We start from the raw sequence: 18,544 nt of genomic DNA on the forward strand, positions 1-18,544 counted from the left end.
ATTCTATATTGAGGTGTGTGTGTGTGTGTGTGTGTGTGTGTGTGTGTGTGTGTGTGTGTGTGTGCTTGGTGGCAGGGTGCTTGTGAAGCAAGCATCCCCTGTACAGTTGCACCAACAACAAACCAAACCTGAGCACAAGAAAAGGGTTTTCTTTCTGTCCTCTGGTGATGTGACCCCCACTGGACGCTCACACGCATTTTCCGATGAGAAGTAGGTTGCTATCCCCAACTTGCTCCTCCAGATGAAATGCGTCCTTTCCCTCCACCTTGCTTTAAGAGTTCATCGAAAGTTTTAAGGAATTTTATCATGGCTTACCTTGGTGTTCTCTTCATGATTTTTGCGTTTGGTGTTTATTAATCATGTTGGATGTACAGATTTACAGTTTACATTTGTTTGGGGGGATTTTTTTTTGTCATTTCTACTTGAATTATTTTTTTTCTTCCTTCCATGACAGCAAAGGCCCCTAATTATTGAGCTTCTTGATGGCTCACACTCAGTGACCCTCTGCGATTTTAGGTGTGGGGAGAGACTGTGTTGTCATAGAATTTGTGCTGGAATCAGGCCTTGCACACACCAGGCAGATGTTCCACCACTGAGATGTTGAACATACGGAATGCGATTAAAATAACTACTTCACTCTCTTCCTATACTAGTTCCCTTCTTGTGTCACTTTTGGTTAGAGAAGCCTTAGTTCAGAGGCAGCTTCTAACAGTTTCCAAATTCGCCTGTTTCAGAGTACTCAAGCAGGCGTGGTGGCAAAGGACCCAAGACTGAGACAGGAAGACTGTGAGTTCAAGAGCAGCCTGGGTACTAGACCAAGACCCTGCCATTCATAAAGAAATAATGTTCTCAATGTTGGTAAGAGACCATGCTTTAGGGTGTGGCTTTTTGAGCCCTAGCAACACCAATGTCACTGCCAGTTTGGAAAGCATGGTATAAGTGGTTGAGGAACATGTTCCTTCCCCAGTTGAGCAAGTATTCCCAGTACGAATTCCCAGTATGAACACACTGCTATTCCAGTGCTGGTCGTGTGGACACTAGTGGATTGGACAAGCAGTCCCTAACGGTGAGAGCCTGGCTGAGGAGCTGAGTACCGGTGATGAAGTGAGCTAACAGCTAACTACAGAGCTGCTGCTGCTAGTCCAGAAGGAGGGGAATTCATCTGGGCTCAGTGCCAAGGAGAATGAATGACAGGAGCCACGGCCCCGGGCTTGCAGAAGATGACTAGGAGAGGTTCACTGGAGCTGACAAACACCTAACACCCGGGCCCCCCTGACTTTTTTACAGGCCTAGGACTTAGCACCAGCTGGGACCGAGACCCCAGAGTTGCACTGTTGAGCCTCAGGCCAGCTCCATCAGATCAAATTAGAATTTTAAGAACTTGCTATGAATATGAAAGACAGTTCACAATACTAAAAAAAAAAAAGAATTGCACAAAGTCTCAATTTTACACTTCATCACAGTTTTAAAACACACAAAAGTGTTCTGACTTTTTCATATCCATCAGTAGTCCTCTCTCTCTCTCTCTCTCTCCTCTCTCTCTCTCCTCTCTCTCTCTCTCTCTCTCTTTCTCTCTCTCTCTCTCTCTCTCTCTCTCTCTCTCTGTCATGTGTGTGTGTGTGTGTGTGTGTGTGTGTGTGTGTGTGTGTGTGTGTGTGTGTATGTGTGTGTGTCCCGCTAAGCCGTCCTGGAACTCAGAACTCCCGGAACTTTCCTCGCCCTCCCACATGCTGGGATTACAGGTGTGTTCCTCCACACAGAGCCGCATGCTCTCTCGGAAAGCAAGGGGCTCTTTAGGCTGGCTTGTCTACAGCTGCTTTGTCTAACCTCATCGACTGCTGCCGAGGACAGGGTACTTTGTATTTCTGTTTAAGGCTAGGTTTGGAGAGGAAGGCCTGAGTTTCTGTTAGGTGGCTGCGGGTGGTTGGCCTGGAGTATCTTTAATTTTTTTTTTAAAGAAAGACAAGCTGCATGTTCCCATTGGGATTGCAAATTTTCTCCACACAGTGGTCACGTGGAAGAGCCTGCCCTTCGTGGCTGAATTCAGAATATCTGACCACAACTTCAGACCTCTAGGTAGTCTTTCAACATCTGTGCTTTGAACCTCCAGTAAGAAACACTGCGTTCACGTAGCCTTTTGTCTCCAGCCCCAGGAATCTGAGTTAATGGCAGGCTACGTATTTGATGCTGGGAGCTTTTCTAGTGGGGTCGTTTACATGCTCATAATAGCAACTGATACCATTAATTAAGGACAGTCATAAAGAGTGTCCGTTGTCTAAGAAGCATAGGACGAAGTTGTGTTTGTTGACTTTTTATTTTTATTTTGGGATTGGAACAGAATCTGATGTAGTCCAAGCTGTTGGGATTAGGAATCTGCTCCAGTCTGGTTTTGTACAGTTCTGGGCATGGAAGCCAGGGCTCCTGCATGGTGAGCAAGCCCTCTACCAACTGAGCTGCATCTCCAGCCCCTCAATTGGCATTTGAACAATATTCCACTGAGTAAAGAGAAGGTATGCATGGGAGAACTTCCGAGATACCCTGATGGGGCCCATTGCCATGCTGCAGGGCTTGGGCTACTCTTTGCTTTTCTTACTTAACAGTGTGCCAAAGCTATGTTTCCAGAAAGTATATTCCGATCCACCACATTGCTTTTTAATATAGCAGATCTCATATTGATGACCTGTCTTATTAAAGTTTATTTGCCTCATCTTACTACAAAACCAGGTTGCAACGAGCATTACCATCCGGAAATCCTTTTACACTTTCCTGCCAGGAGCACGTGATGACTAACTTCATCTATAAGTAGCACTGGGTAATAGTAAGTGCTACCAAGATAAAACAAAAGCCGGGTAAGGCCAGGAGTGGGTCCCTTCACCTAAGAGTTAGGGCAAGGCTGACAGAGTCTTCAGTGGGGCCAACCGAAAGCTGTGGTGAGACAGTATGACTGGCACAGAGCAGTGAGGAGTGGGACAGTGACGGGCAGGGGGGACGGGATGTACTGTAGACAGAGGCTGCCTACATCCCCAGGACAGTGGCTTCAAAGACCTCTTCTATTCCGACACCCTCAAGTCCCAGATCGAAACCCAAGAAGCCCTCCACACCAGTGTGACTTTTTAATTTGACAATCTAGGTTTTGTGACTTTTGATTCTTAATTTTTAAATCTTCACCCAAATTCCTAATCATGGTGACAGGGTTGGGGGGGGGGGGGAATCACTCCTGGCTTTATGGCCACACATTGTCACGAAGAATGTTTCACTTCAATACAGTCTTATGGAGCCTATGTTTATTAAGAGAATTATTTCCAAGAAGTTCCTATAAAACATGTAAAGTGACACTCAGTATATAAACGAAGCTAACAGGTCAGGAAATGAAAACTCCCTCCCCGCAGTTCCTAGCTGTGCCTGTCCCAGACCAGTAATGAGGAGCAGGAAGAAAGACTCATTTTCCCTATTGATGCTCCGTCTTGCAAACCACCACCTCTGCTGTGATCCCCCAGGCAACAAATGAACCATTGTAAAGTCTTTTCTGGACCTCTCAATGGGCAATTAGATGTTTTTTAAAGAAAATAAATTTTGTCATGGTGTAACTGATTACATTCATTTACGAAAATGACTAAAGTGCAGTGAATCCATTTTTTCCGGGGGGGAGGGGGGTTCTGGTCATGTTAAGATAATTATCAAAGCCGTAATAGAGTACAGTGGGCCTGGAGTTGAGCCTCATTCCCCCAGCAGGCTGTGTGCCCTTGAATAGACCGTGGCACTGTTAGAAACAAACATGGCCCAATATGAGTCCGTTCAGAGAGTTATTGGGTGGAGGAGGTACCTGAGGCATTTTCAAGGTATTGGTTAGTTTCCAAATCTTAACCTAGGGTGGAACATGACACACACACACACACACACACACACACACACACACACACACACACACCAGCATCCACAGGGGATTCATTCTAGGACCCCTCTTAGATATCAAATTCCTAGGGTGCTCAAACCCCTTATATAAAATCATGTAGTGTTTTAATGTAACCTAGGCACATCTTGTCTACTTTAAATCACCTCTAGATTGCTTATAATACCCGACACAGGATAAGTGCTGTGCACATGGTCATAGTGAGCTCTTCAGAGAATGACAGGAGGATAGCACGTGCTCTGTACAAGTGTGACTCTTTTCAGCCCGTGGTTGGCTAAATTTACGGGTGCAGAATCTGAGATATAGAAGACCCACTACTTGTATTTCTTGCACAGTTCAATTTTTCTACATTTGTGTAGATGTGTGGTGTACATTCAGTAGCTCACAAACCTCTTTCTACAGCAATCAACCACTGTTGTTGGCACAAACACTCAGGATGAGTTTCCCTCTGGCTCCCCTAACGAACGGACCTGTCCCACCCAAGAAACTAAGTCACCTTTTCTTCAAGGCAAAACGGGATCGTTTTTGTTTCATTTTGTTTTGTTTTTTCCAGACAGGGTTTCTTTGTGTAGCCCTAGCTGTCCTAGAACTTACTCTGTAAGTCAGGCTGGCCTCAAACTCACAGAGATCCTTTTACCTCTGCCTCCCGAGTGCTGGGATTGAAGGCGTGGGCCACCACCGCCTGGCTAACATAATCTTTTTGTAAAGGTTTTTTTTTTTTTGACTTTTAATTATGTGTATCTGTATGTGTCTGAGCATAGATACACCTGAGTTCAGATGCCTGCAGAGGCAAAAGAGGATTTTGGATGCGCAGGAGCTGGACTGCAGGCAATTGTAAGCCGCTGGACTTGGGTGTGGGGGACTGAACTCCAGTCCTTGCAAGAGCAACAAATGCTCTGGACCATCGAGCCTTCTCTCCAACACAAAACATTACCTTTTTTAAAAAAGCAATTTCAATGAAAGAGCAACCAGCTTTAAAAAAAATTAAATGACATATTAAACTTAATGGAGATTCTTCCACCCTGGTCCTCCAACTCCGTCTTGTGTGAATTTTGATGTTGTTCTGTGTCCAGACATGTTCTAGAAAAACGAAAGGAGCGTATCTTAGACTCATCAGTGGAGGATTATATAGAAGCTTTTCCCTGTGCGCCCCTGCTCTCACGCCGACCGGTACTCTGCGTTTTATCATTTACGCTTCAGGATACCAACCTGTGGATCTGAGATCATCGGCTGTGGTTCTGGTGAACAGTGCAGAGAAGGATAGACGAGCAGTGCGTGGAGGGGCAGACAACCAGCTCACCCCTTGTGGTAGAGATTGTGACCTGACAGGCAGTTGTCCAGGGGTCTGAGGAACACAGCCAATTAGGAGTATTTCCATTTGCCAGGGACTAAGTTAGCTCAACCCTCAAGGCAGGTTATTTTGTGGATTACTAGCTTGTTGAAAGGTTAAATACCTCGTCAGTGCTTCCTGACCTGGTCACCTGACCACTAAGCCCACATGTCAACCCTTTCAGACACTGGAGTCTGACCATTACCATAGTGAAGACTCGCTGAAGGAAATCCAGGGAATTCTCTAGATAAGCACTCACATCAGATACGCACGGGTCTTTTAAGGTTTCTTAGCAGTGTGCTGCTATACTAAGGACTTACTGTAGGGTTTCACGCACGCTGGGCAAGCACTCTACCACTGGGCTGTATCCCTAGCGCTGTAACTTTAGATACAGGGTCTCCATATGTTGACCAAACTGGCCTTGAACTCACGCTGCAGCCCAAACAAAGCCATGAATTTGTCATCCTCTTGCCTCAGCTTCTGGAATAGCTGGGATTGATGGCCTGTACCACCATGCCTGCTCTTCGGTTTTGTTTTGTTTTTCATTTGTTTGTTCTTGACATTAGAATATAATTACATAATTTCTCCCTTCCATTTCCTCATTCTAAGCCTCCCATCAACCCCTCCTTGCTCTCTTTCAAATTCATAGCTTTTCTTTTCATCAATTGTTGTTACACACCTGTATGTATATGTATATGTATATATATCTTTTTTAAAAAAATAATTTATTTATTAGAATGTTTTTGTACATTGGTGTTTTGTCTGCATGTATATCTGTGTGAGGGTGTCAGATCCCCCGGAACAGGAGTTACAGACAGTTGTGAGCTGCCATGTGGGTGCTGGGAATTGAACCAGGGTCCTCTGGAAGAGCAGTCAGTGCTCTTCACCCCTGAGCCATCTCTCCAGCCCCTGCATATATATTCTTAAATACATAAATACACCCTGCTCAGTCTGTATACTGTTACTTGCGTGCATGTTTTTAGGGCTGACCATTTGGAATTGGCTAACCAGCTGGTGCGCTCTTCCCTGGAAGACTAGTTCTCCGCTCCCAGCGTTCCTTAGCTAATTGTTTTCCTCAGACATGTGGATATTGGCCTGAATTCACGTGGTGGGTTTCCCAAGCTGCTTTCTGCTTGTCTGAATGAAAGACATCTTCCAAGCGTGCTGCCTACTGCTTGCCAATGATCCCCTTCTGTCTTCTCAGATCCGAGTGATGGTGGACCTGTGTAACAGCACCAAGGGCATCTGCCTTACAGGTAGGTCTGTGCTACTCACCAGGGAGCTGAGTGTAGCAAACACCAGGGGCTAGCCGAAGAGCCAGGGGCAGAGAGCACACCTAAGGGTACTGTGTTACAAAAATGCAGCCTCTTTCACAGATGTTTTTAATGGGAATCAAACCAATTGTAATATGATTATGACAGTGTTATTTTCTGGTATTGTCACAGAAATGTGGCCATGGAAAATAACTGGGACTTGAGTAATTAGAAATGTGTGTGACCCTAAACTAGGGCCAAGGATGTTTTCTTCATTCCCACGAGTTTTAAAGGGGAAAATCAAGAGGTGGAAAGAACATCCTACGTACGTGATGGAGTTCTCTTCCGTGAGACGAGCCATGCTGTGTCAGATGTAATTAAGTCTCTACACCAGATGTGCAGCACGAGCAGACGGCTCTGGGCAAATCTGCTGGGCAGTCATGAAGTACTGTTCCTCTGTTTTTACTCATTATCTTTGTGATGTGGAGGAGGGGTACGTGCAGGCCATGACGTGCGTGTTGGCGGTCAGAGGACCACTGTACGGAGTTGGCTCTCTCCTTCCACCTTTACGGAGGTTCTGAGGATCAAACTCAGGGTGCCAGGCTTTCACAGCAGGCACACTGTCAGCTGAGCCGCTTTTTGAAGCATTTCTTGGCTACATTCCACGTGCTAGGTAGGCTTAGAGGCTGACCGTCTGCCTTATCCCCATTTTTCAATGGCTCAGGACACGTGGAAAAGGACTAGCCAGGAGATGTATCAAATCTTGGGTCCAGGAATGGCTGATGGAAGGATGTATGTGTGTTTTGTTTTGGTTTTTTTTAGGGGGGGGGCGCTTAGGGTACTGGGGTTACAGATGCACACGTGCTCAGTAGTGGTGCGGGTCTCTGTATGTGAGCCTGACATAAGCCACCTCTCACCTTAATGGCAGGCCCCACGACAGTGAGGGCAAAGGAGAACCAGGTTCAAAGCAGTCACCCTCAGTGTCCCTTCAAGGGACACTCTGACCTGTCCTATAGAGAGAGCCTATAGTCTGTTTCCTGCTTCTCCAGAGAAGGGTAGCATTCTGAGGAGAAAGGAAATTATGTTTCCATTAAAACAGAACAAATGGAGTGAACAAACACCACTGTGGACTCTAAATGATGTTGTGGACTTACGCTGAGGTTTATTGCTAGGACTCTGAGGTTGCTGTCTCTCCGTGCTGGTGGGAATAGTCAGCACCTCGCAGGGTGTGGAGGGTACAATCAATACCTGAGTGGCAGGAACCCAGCCAATTTCTACAGCGTTTGCCTCAGTTTCTCTCCTCACTCGGAAGTCAGTTTGTCAAAAGGATGAACTTGTGGCTTCCATGAGCAAGTAAATAAAAGGTGGGACCTCGATCCAAGGCTGTTTCTCATTCCCTTGTTTGGGCCCCAGAGAGACCAGCTCTAAGCCTGTGGCTTCTTGAGAAATGCTAATTGAATTGCCTAAGCGGTGGCGTTCGGCCCTCACAGACAATGAAATATCTTCAGTTAGCCAGGTCCTTTGTCCTGAAACTCTCTCTAGTGGTGTAAGCGCCTTCCTTCCACCCGTGGAGGTCCCTCTTCAGAGCTCCCACGTGTGACGGTAATGAATGCTACAGAAATGCTCAGATGAGGGAGGGACAGGCACAAAAGCCTGTGGAGAGGCACAGAAAAAAGCCTCTTTCTGATTTTGATGGAGACCTGAGAGCCAGGCTCCCAGTGAATGCGCAGGATGGAGCTATTGAGACCACTTAGAGGGGGGTGACGCCGGGGAGCGGGAATGGTGCAAACGCTTGAGTAGGTAATTCTTTCTCACCTCAGAACACGCTTTCAAAAGCTAGCACTTTCTTCCTTCAGGTCAGCTTGAAATTGGGTCTCCTTTTACACAGAAGCTCTTCAATTAAAAACTTCAGTACGAAAAGCGTTAAGTTGCTAAAGCAAGTGGGTGCTTTGGGACGGACCATACCGTCTCTGTTGGAGGTGGGGACTGAAGGGTGAACAGGACCCAGGACTGAACTGGGCAACTTTGGTAGTAGGCAGAGAGCCTCGGTCCACAGACTAGCGTGGATTCTGGGCAGGAGAGTGATCTAGGCCGAGCTGGTCTTGGGCCCTGGAGAAAGGCCCAGTTTTTCAGTAGGTTCATCTTTTTAAAAACATTTTTAAAAGTATATGGAAGCTGAGGAGTAACTCCACAGATAGAAAAGCTGTACCCAGGGAGCGCTTACTGGAGAGGAGAGAAAGCCAGGGCTGCAGACTCCCCCCAGGTTTCCTCAGGTCTGTGGAGCTGTCTCCCAGCTTAGCGCCCTCTAAAACAGCAGACCCGGGCCTTGGAAAGTGTGGGGCCTTCCTCTGTGGTCATGCTCTGCTTCCGGGTGCCTCGGCTCAGGTGAACAGGGAGACCTCTGGAGGGGAGTTACAGACACTCAGGGACAGTTCTCTTCCCCTTGGTTTGAAACGGCCATTGTGGACAGAGCCAGGTACTTCAGAAGCCTGTAGTGTTGTCCTTGACCAGTGCCGAACCCCGAGGCTATACTTCCTTGTTATTTCCCCATAACTGGAAAGCCTGTATTTCTTGACCTCATTAGGATTCTTCTGTGTCTGCTAGGAGAAACCCACTACTTGAGAAATAGCACCAGTGTGGCAGGTACCAAATCATTATACAGCCTTGGTTAGCAGACAGTAAAACATCAATGAGTTAACAACACACCAGAAGTTCTCACCTCACAAAGTCCAGTGAATCTTGGATGACCCTCCTAGGAACCCAGAGAGCCATGCTGTTGCTACCTGGAACCTCTGTCATCCTAGCCTAGGCCCTCAAGAAGAGGGTGCCAGGATACCTCTGAGGTCCTAGAGGCCAAGCTGGATGCTCTGTACTTCCTAACAGAAGCACCACTCTCCAGCGACCCTTTTAAGGATGTGCTGATGGCGACTAATTATGTTTCTAGGAAACTGTCACCACATATTAAGGAAGCTATGACCATGTGCATGCCATTCACCAGGGGTGCTTGGTGAAATGCAGGTTCTGGGCCTCACTCTCAACTCAGAATGAATCAGGCTCTCCAAGGGGCACCCAGACATTTGATTTTAAGAAGCATGGTGGGCGAGTCTCCGGATTCCAACAGAACTGCAGCCAAGGTGTCAGTGGGGCTCAGGGAACTGTAATAGAAGCGCTCCATTCGAAGACTATGAAGAGCTAACAATCCTAAACACACAGCACCAGGACTCCTCACTAAAGCTCACCCCTGACATGATTGTCGGGTTCTCCTGGACGCTGCCGACGCCGTTGACATGCTCTACATGCAGCTTACAGAGTCTCCTCCCGTCATCCCATGCCACTGCTTGGCACCATCCTGTAGAGAAGCTGATTGCTGACATCTTCTGCCCCGTGTTCACTGTTGGCCTTTCCAGCGCGCGCGCACACACACACACACACACACACACACACACACACACACACTGGTAAAATCACAATACTGAGAGACTCAAGCCTTTTCAGCAAATCACTGCATACTTTTTTTTTCCCCCAGAGCTGAGGACCAAACCCAGGGCCTTGTGCTTGCTAAGCAAGTGCTCTACCACTGAGCTAAATCCTCAACCCCAGCATACTTTTATAATTGAAAATAAATCTTTTTTTTTTTTTTTGAAACAGAGTCTCTCTGTATCCCTGACTGTCCTGGAACTTACTATATCGACCAGGCTGGCCTCAAACTCACAGAGATCTGCCTGCTTCTGCCTCCCAGTTCTGAGATTAAAGGTGTGAGCTATGAGAATAAATCCTTTTTCTACAATATATTCTGAACATGGTTTCCCCTCTCTCATCTCCTCCCAGATCCTGCCCACATCTCTATCCATCCAACTCCAACTCCATGCCTTCTTTCTCTCTCTTTATTTAGAAAACAAACAGGAAAAAACCCCAGAATTTTTAAAAAAAGAAATACACACACACACACCCCAAAACACATTTTTAAAAAACCCTAGAACTAATAATCATAATATAAAATAAAAAAGGCAATAAGACTTATTTTTTAATGCCCAAACAAAACTATATGACATAAACACCACCAACAAAACAATCTCCAAAACATGCCACTGATTTCATTTTGATCACCTCTACTCTTGGGCATGGGGCCTGCCACTAAATGTGGTTTGTATACTCAATGGCAGTCCATCGGAGAAAACTAATTTTTCTTTTGCAATCCCTTGTCAGTTGGAGATAGGTTCTTGGTTAGAGATAGGAGCCTGTGTCCACTTTACACCCTCAGCACTGGGACCCTACCTGGCCTGGTACCGATGCAGGCCCAGTGCATGCTGCCACAGTCTCTGTGGGTTCATATGTACATTAGTCCTGTTGTGTCTGGAAGACACTGTTTTCTTGGCGTCAAACAACCCCTCTGGCTCTTCTATGCTTTCTATCTCCTCGTCCACATAGTTCCCTGAGCCCCGAGGGAAGAGGGTTCATGAAGACATCCCACTATGACCGAGTATTCCTAGGTCTCTGACTCCCCGCACACTGTTCATGTGTGGGTCTCTATATTAGTTCCGTCTACTGCAGGAGGAAGCGTCTCTGATGATGGCCAAGCAAGACACCGATCTATGGATTCAGCAGAATGTTGTTAGGAGTCATTTTGTTGCTGTGGTCCTTTAACAGAACATAATTTGGTGTTCTCCTAGTTGAGGGAGTGTCTCTACAGTACGATGTAGAGTCCTTCGGCTCTCTGTGAAAGCGTGGGATGGCTGGATCTTGACGTAGATCTATCCCAGTTTCCTGAGGACTCTCCACACTGATCTCCACAGTGGCTGTACAAGTTTGCACTCCCACCAGCAGTGAATAAGTGTTCCCCTTTCCATGAATCCTCACCAGCATGAGCTGTCATTTGTTTTCCTGATTGATCTTGGCCATTCTGACAGGCATAAGATGAAATCTCAAAGTAGTTTTGACTTGTATTTCCCTGATGACTAAGGATGTTGAACATTTCTTTAAGTATTTCTCAGTCCTTTGTGTTTCATCTTCTGAGTTTTCCCTGTGGCCTGCTGCTTTGTCCAAATGATGGTGTACTTTGCCAATACAGAAGCTTTTCAGTTTCATGAGGTCTCATTTATTAATTGTTGTTCTTAGTGCCTGTGCTATCAGTGGGTGTCCTGTCCAGGAAGTCTTTTCCTGTGCCAATGAGTTCAAAACTATTCCCCACTTTCTCTTCTATTAGATGCAGTGTAACTAGCCTTATGTTGAGGTCCTCGATCCATTTGGAGATGAGTTTTGTGCAGGGTGATAGATTTGAATCTATTTGTATTCTTCTACACACAGTCATCCAGTCCGACCAGCACCATTTGTTAAGAGACTGTCTTTTTTTCCAGTGTTTATTTCTGGCTTCTTTGTCAAAAATCAGGCATGTGGGTTTATGCCTAGGTCTTCACTTCAGTTACATGGATTGATGTGTCTGTTTTTATGCTAATACCATGCTGTTTTTATTACTATAGCTCTGCAGTACAACTTGAAATGAGGAATGCTAATCCCTCCAGCAGTTCTTCTACAATTCAGGATTCTTTTAGCTATCCTGTTTGGGGTTGTGTGTGTGTATGTGTGTGTGTGTGTGTGTGTGTGTGTGTGTGTGTGTGTGTGTGTGTGTCCATATGAAGCTGAAAATTGTCCTATCAGTTTCTATGAAGAATTGTGTTGGGATTTTGAAGGGGGTTGCATTAAACCTGTAGATTGCCTTTGGTGAGATGGCCATTTTCACTATATTAACCAATGCACGGGAGACATTTCCATCTTCTGGTCTCTTCTTCAATTTCTTAAAGCTTTTATGTATAATAAAGTCTTTCACTTGCTTGGTTAGAGTTACCCTCTCAAAAAATTTTGAGGCCATCGTAAAAGGTATTGTTTCCTTGCAAATCACTGCATTTTGAAAGCTACTCTCCCCTATTCTTCCAAGAATTCTCTGTCCCTAGACTCTATTCACCAATGTTCTCGGATCCATTCATCTCAAATCCTCCTACCTCCTTCCAGTTGGACATGGAGTCTTCCTTATTCCACGGAAATTTTTTTTGAATTTTTAGCTTTTGTTTTGCAACTTAAAGTCAAACTTATCTACAATTTTGCCCGACTTTCACCTCAAATGTCTCTCTGTATTTTCCCCCATCGTGTCTCTTCCTGTTTCTCTGTGTTCCCTGTCTCTGTCTCTATCTCAGTTTTCCTCCAGCTGAAGGGAGAATCTCAGCCTTAGCCCCATGTCCCAGCAGCACATCCTGCTTAGGAACCACCTCCCAGAGTCTGTGCATCTTGTTTTGACTTCTACCTGCCCAGCCCATCCACTGCCTTGTCCAACTGCATCCCTGTCCACACAAGCGTGGCCAGTTATTTTATTGTTTCTTCCATCCTGAACCTTAATACCTCCCACTTCTAGACCTTGGCTTCTGTCTGGGCCCATGTATGCTGATTTCTCAGTCCCAATGTTCCTTTGGGACCATAGTCCATAGATCACCTTCTCAGGAGCTCTTCCCAGAATTCAGTGTGCCCAGAAACTTCCCCTGTAACCTGGGAGTTATTTCTTTACTGAGCTCTCATATTACCCTGTGATTTCAAGAGGTCTCCAGTCCTCATATAAACTATGAACATAGCAGATACCAGAATTGATATTCCTTAATGGAATCAGGTGTGCATGATATATGCTTAGAAATGCTTGCCTTATGAATGGTCAAAAGCTCAGATTGGTAATCATTATGTATGCTCTAGAGAAACACAGAGAATTCAGTCCTCTCATGTCCCAGCCTCACTGGCTCGCCCAAGTGCTCAGTCTAGCTGACAATAAGGCATGCCTATTTCTGGAAGCAAAAGCATTTGCTCAGTGTGGAAATGATTCCTCCAAACCACTTAGGTCCTTGGATCATTTCACACTAAAGAAGGTATTTGTCACCTGACCTGAGCTCTCAGACTTTCTCAGGCTATTTCATGCAATGAAATACAGGTCCATAAAGCCAGCCTGTGCTTGGGTTACTCCTCAGTGGCCTAGAGGAGACAAAGTGGCTGGGGGAAGCTCTTGGAAGTGTTCTAGTGATAGCCAGCGTTCTGCTCTGAAGTGACAGAACTGCCATGTGCTGACACCTGCCCTGCTCTGGGGCTGCACAGGGCCACCACATTTCCACTGGTCCCAAAATAACTAGTTATGAATATGAATATGAATCTACAATGAAACCAGCTCAGAAATTATTCTAGGTCTATTGAAATGGAAGCAAAATGGCTTGATTAGCAAATGAATCTTTGCTGGGTTGTTCGTAAGGCCCTTTGTGGGAAACCTAATAAGCTGTGAATAAATGGTGTGGGATTGTTTCCTTAGCAGGTACTTAAGACATTTAAGGAAGGTGGGAGTTTGTGGTTCTGGTTTCTTTCTACCTCATGTGACTTATCATCTAAATCCCTTTTTCTCCTGTAGGACCACCTGGCCCACCAGGTAAGGACCCGTTTTGTATTTTCCTAGTTCAAGGGGCAGCTACGGGTGGCCGGAGCCCCAGGATCCAAGGACCAGGGGTGGTGAAGGGGAGGAGCGAGGCAGCATGTTCACATTTTTATCTGTGTCCCTAACTTGAGACCCCCTCCCCAGACCCTCCACCTGCCCTTGTTCTAGAAGCAGGCTCAGGGGGAAAAGACAAGAAGATGTGGGAGATGCCATAGATGTTGCCTGTCTCCCTGGCTAAAGGAAATCACATCACCTGCATGAAGATGTCTTTAACTGTCCCTATTCTCTGCTTCGGCACAGGACCCCCAGGAGTTGATGGGTTACCAGGACACAATGGATCAGATGGACAGCCTGGTCTCCAGGGACCAAAGGGTGAAAAAGGAGCCAATGGGAAGAGAGGAAAAATGGGTAACTGGGCAGTTCTGCCGAATAATTCCTTTGTGTCTTGTCTCTGTGACCGTGTTCAGATGGGTAGTACTGGGAAGTACTGTGTGCCGAGGAGAAGGGGCACTTCGTGGTCTGCATGGGGCACTGATGTAACTCCCACCTGGAAGTTGTTGTGTTAAGATGCCAAGAATTTCTTTTTGGACCAAATGTTTATGTCAGAACAAAAGGCCGGCCCCCTAGGAACTGACCTCTCTTTCTACAGCTGGAGATGTATGGCAGCGGGCTGTGTCGTCATCCCCCACCCCGTGCTCACAACCCCCCTTATGTTTACATCCAGCCCCACACCCATGCTCACACACACCCGTGCTCATGCCCCCATGCTCACACACATCCCTTGTGCTCACATCCACCACCACCACCTGTGCTCACACCCACACTTATTCAAGGCTTTCTTTCCAGCTGCTCCCTGTGTTTGGTTAACCTCCAAGGGACTGATATTGGCCTTTGCGGAGGATTTCCCTGACTGGAAGAACAGCTCCCACTGCTTGAGTAGAAAGACAACAGTCAAGCCTCCTAAGGCTCAGGGTCCTCTCTTAAGGAAGCTTACAAAGCTTACCATCTCTCAGGCAGTTTCTCTGGGTTGTTGTGTATGAGCACAGTGAAGGCCCAGAGAGGCCAAGGTGTCTGTTGCAATCAGGGAGAAGCAGGAGGCTGGGGTGGGGTCTGACATGAGGCCTGGCCAGGGTGAGATAGGGTCTGAAGATCTCTCAGTACCATCATGGGGGCTGTGGAGATGAACGAGGAAGACTCCTCGGAAGAAAGCAGTCACGTGGCAGGGTGGGGACTGGCAGACAGTAGAGGGCTTTTTTTACATTGGGCAAGGCCACTAAGTGAAAAGGCAGAGAGAGATAGAGCTTAGCCAGAGGCTGTACCAGGTCCTCTGTGTGAAGTCTCTGAGCTCCACAACCCCATGGGTCCTGGGCTAGGAGAGGTAGTAGGCGCTTCTTTCAAATCCGCTCCCCCTCCTAGTGCCTCTGACAGTTCCCCCTCCCGGTGCCTCTGCTATCCCCATCAGCTTTCTAAGTGAGAGCCTGAGAGCCGAGGAAAGGAAGAGCCCCGTTGAGCACCTCTGCCCCCGGCAAGCCCACCTGCTCGTGTTTCCAGGGGCCAGCCATGCAGATGACAATGGGCACACATCATCCCAGTCAACTCGGACCTCAGCAGGCCAGCAATTACAACTGGAATTACAGAGCAGGATACTAATTATAACCGTCAGTGCTGATCAGCATAGAATAACGATGGACTACAAGAATGTGCAGCCATTTGGTTTATCCTGGGAATACATCGAACTTATGATCAAGGCTAGAAAATTAATATTCCAGTGGCAGGCTTGGGTGGGGAGCACTATGCAGGAAGTGGATCTGAGGCAGATAGAAAGGGAGCACTTTCTGGAAGATTTGAGACAGAGCCCTGGGCTTGAGGACATGTAATTAAGCAGTCACATCCTCATGAAACCACAAGAAGGACAGAACGTTTCATTCACTTATGGAAAGCATGCGTATGTGGCAGGTACTAGTCTTAGACATTGGTTCAGAAGTGATGAAGCTGATTAGCGTTTGGAGAGACAAAGGGAGTCCCCTCTTCCCTCTGAAAATTCACTGAAACATGCTGACCAGGACACCTAACAGAAAAAAAGGCACTAATATTACTCACATGCAGGGAGTCATGGCTCAGTCTCATTCAGATACCTGTGCACCCCCCTTTTCCTATAGATAAGGATTGTCAGTGATGACCATGGAGAATGATTGGATCTGAGGTAGAAATAAGCTTGCATTAATAATGATTCTATCTGGAGTTTGAATAAGTCCAAGGGACAGCCATGATCTTGTGAGCAAAGATTGTGAGGATAATCTTTTCTGAGACAGATAACCCATGCCAGCCCCCAGTCAGGTGGGGGAGGGCACCTGTGTCTTCTCTGATGCTGTCTAGTCTTCATGCAGGTAATAGGAACTCTAGAAACCCTCTCCTTAAGTGGGGGTGGATGGAGGACCTCGATTCCAGGCCTAGGTTGAAAGCTTTTAATTCCCTTATATCAAGTTACTCATCGTGCAAAACTATGTCATCCTGGAGGAGATGGGTCTCTGAGCCTCAGCCCCTTCATAAAGCTGGCATTGTGACTGGGAGAGATGGGAAGCCAAACTCAGACTGTTCTGGAGACAGAGAGACTGAGGCTATCTGAAGAACCAGCCCCTGTGGAAAGAGATCACTGGGTGGCTGCTCAGTTCTGAGCCAGCTCGTGTTTGAGGGCCAGGGAGGCTTTGCCCAGGTCACCCGGAAGCAGATCCTGAGGCCTGCCCTCTTCAACTGTTCCTGAGCCAAAGAAGGGCTTAGGAGAAGAGGACCACAGGGGAGTCCAGCAGTATCCAGGGGGCAGTGAGAAGCCCCTGAGGGGTCTCAGGGGTCAGCCCTACCTTTCCAAATACCATGTTGGTTGCTACCTGGAGAACACTGTGGCACCATCTCGGGAGTGGGAGGGAGCTGAGGCAGGGATAGCAGATGGAATGGAATAATGTTTGAGTGTGACTTTAGCGGTACTGATAAGGTATAAAAATAGAGAGTGAGGGACAAAGGAGATTCAAGACTGTCCTGCCTGGCTGGACCCTGATGGGCTGCCGGTTCTGAGATGGGCAGACTGACCTAACTCAGCCTTAGGGAAGAAGTCATGGGCACACCACGGGATGTGCTAAGCTGAGGTGCCTTGAGGTATTGAGGGGGCTTGGAGATGTAGGTGTCCAGTTGAAGGGAACCCCAAGATACTAAGCATACCTAGAGAGTCATCCCAAGAGCCTGTGGGCAAGTATGGGGATGATCTCTTAGGGAGGGAGCCTGGAGGAAAACCCTGAGAGACAGCAACATCTAGTGACCCTAGAAAGAGGTCAGCAAAGGGATCCAAAAGGAATACTGGGAAGGTGTTAAGCAGGGGAGGCGCTTTGCGCAAACAGGACCCTGTGGGGAAGATGGCTTCTGCAGGAGAACTAACCAGAAACGATAAGCAAGAGCGAGGTGATTAGAATCTCGGAATTAAGAAAAGGGCGGGTCCCAGTGAAGGAATTGTGGAGAAGAATAGAAGGCCAGGGCTTGCAGTCCTGAGCCCACCCCTGAGTGTTGGTGGGGACCCAAACTAGGCAGGAAGGAGCCTAGGAGCTAACTGCCTTCAAAGCAGGACTAGGGTGAGTAGGAGCCGGTACAAGCTCATGTGTTCGTCTGATTTTGACCGCTGTGACAGAATACCTAAGGCGCATGCAGTGTGAAGGAGAAAAGGTTGACTTCTGCCTGCAGTGTAGAGTTTTCCATGCATGGCAGCTGGCTATGTGTCACTGGACCTAAGTAAGGCGGAGCCTCATGGCAGAAGGGCATGGCAAGCGAAATCTCCTCACCTCACGGCGGCCAGGAAGTAGAGAGCAGCACAGGAAACGGTGAGGGACAAAATGCCTGTCAAAGGTGTCACCTGAGTGAGCATTTGCCCCAGCCAAGCCCCACCCACCGCAGAGCCTCATGGTCCAATCATGTGTGTGTGTGTGTGGGGGGGGACGACACACAAGCCTCTTGGGAACACTTGGTATCTAACCATAGCAGCTGCAGAGAAGACTGACCCAATGAAGCAGAACTTAAGACTTTAACCCAAGTGTTTCCAGAAGTATCAACATCCTTCACAGCTTCCAACTTCAGAAACAAGGAGAACAAAAGTGGACTTGGAGCCCAGAGGCTTGGTGTGGTCCCTGGCTCCACATTAGCCAGGCTAACGCCCTTGAGCAGGTCACATGATCACTGTGTTCCAGTTTCCCCATTCATAAAATGGGGATACTGATCCTATTAACCTCACGGTGTTTGTGGGGAGATGAGTTAGTACATGTGAGGTGCTGGGGCCGGACACATGGTAAATCCTGTGTTAGTATTAGCTGGAATCGTTTCTTTTTCCCATTTTCTTTAAGACAAGGTCTGTGGCTCAGGCTGCTCTCAGTCTCCTTGTGTAATAGAGGATGATCTTGAACTCCTGATCCCTGCTTCCATCCCAGGAAATGGAATCACAAGAGGTACCACCAAGCATGTTTAATGTTGGCTGGAGGTTGAACGCAGGGCTTTGTACACGCCAGGCAAACGCTCTACCAACTGAGCCACACTCCCAACAGGCTAGGACCAGATTTTTCTTC

At 47.1% G+C, this 18,544-nt stretch overlaps 1 protein-coding gene across 1 annotated transcript in view; it reads left to right on the top strand.

Moving 5' to 3' along the window:
* Gldn (gliomedin) overlaps positions 1 to 18,544 on the top strand; it is a 46,385-nt gene that overhangs the window by 13,978 nt on the left and 13,863 nt on the right. The window contains exons 2-4 of the mRNA XM_052760555.1: positions 6,445 to 6,496; positions 13,923 to 13,940; positions 14,247 to 14,354. Of these exons, the coding sequence (XP_052616515.1) occupies positions 6,445 to 6,496; positions 13,923 to 13,940; positions 14,247 to 14,354 (178 nt within the window). The remainder of the gene's footprint in view (positions 1 to 6,444; positions 6,497 to 13,922; positions 13,941 to 14,246; positions 14,355 to 18,544) is intronic.

Source organism: Peromyscus californicus, unplaced genomic scaffold, assembly GCF_007827085.1.
Source record: "Peromyscus californicus insignis strain IS unplaced genomic scaffold, ASM782708v3 Scaffold_11__1_contigs__length_118956290, whole genome shotgun sequence".
NCBI classification, from domain to species: domain Eukaryota; kingdom Metazoa; phylum Chordata; class Mammalia; order Rodentia; family Cricetidae; genus Peromyscus; species Peromyscus californicus.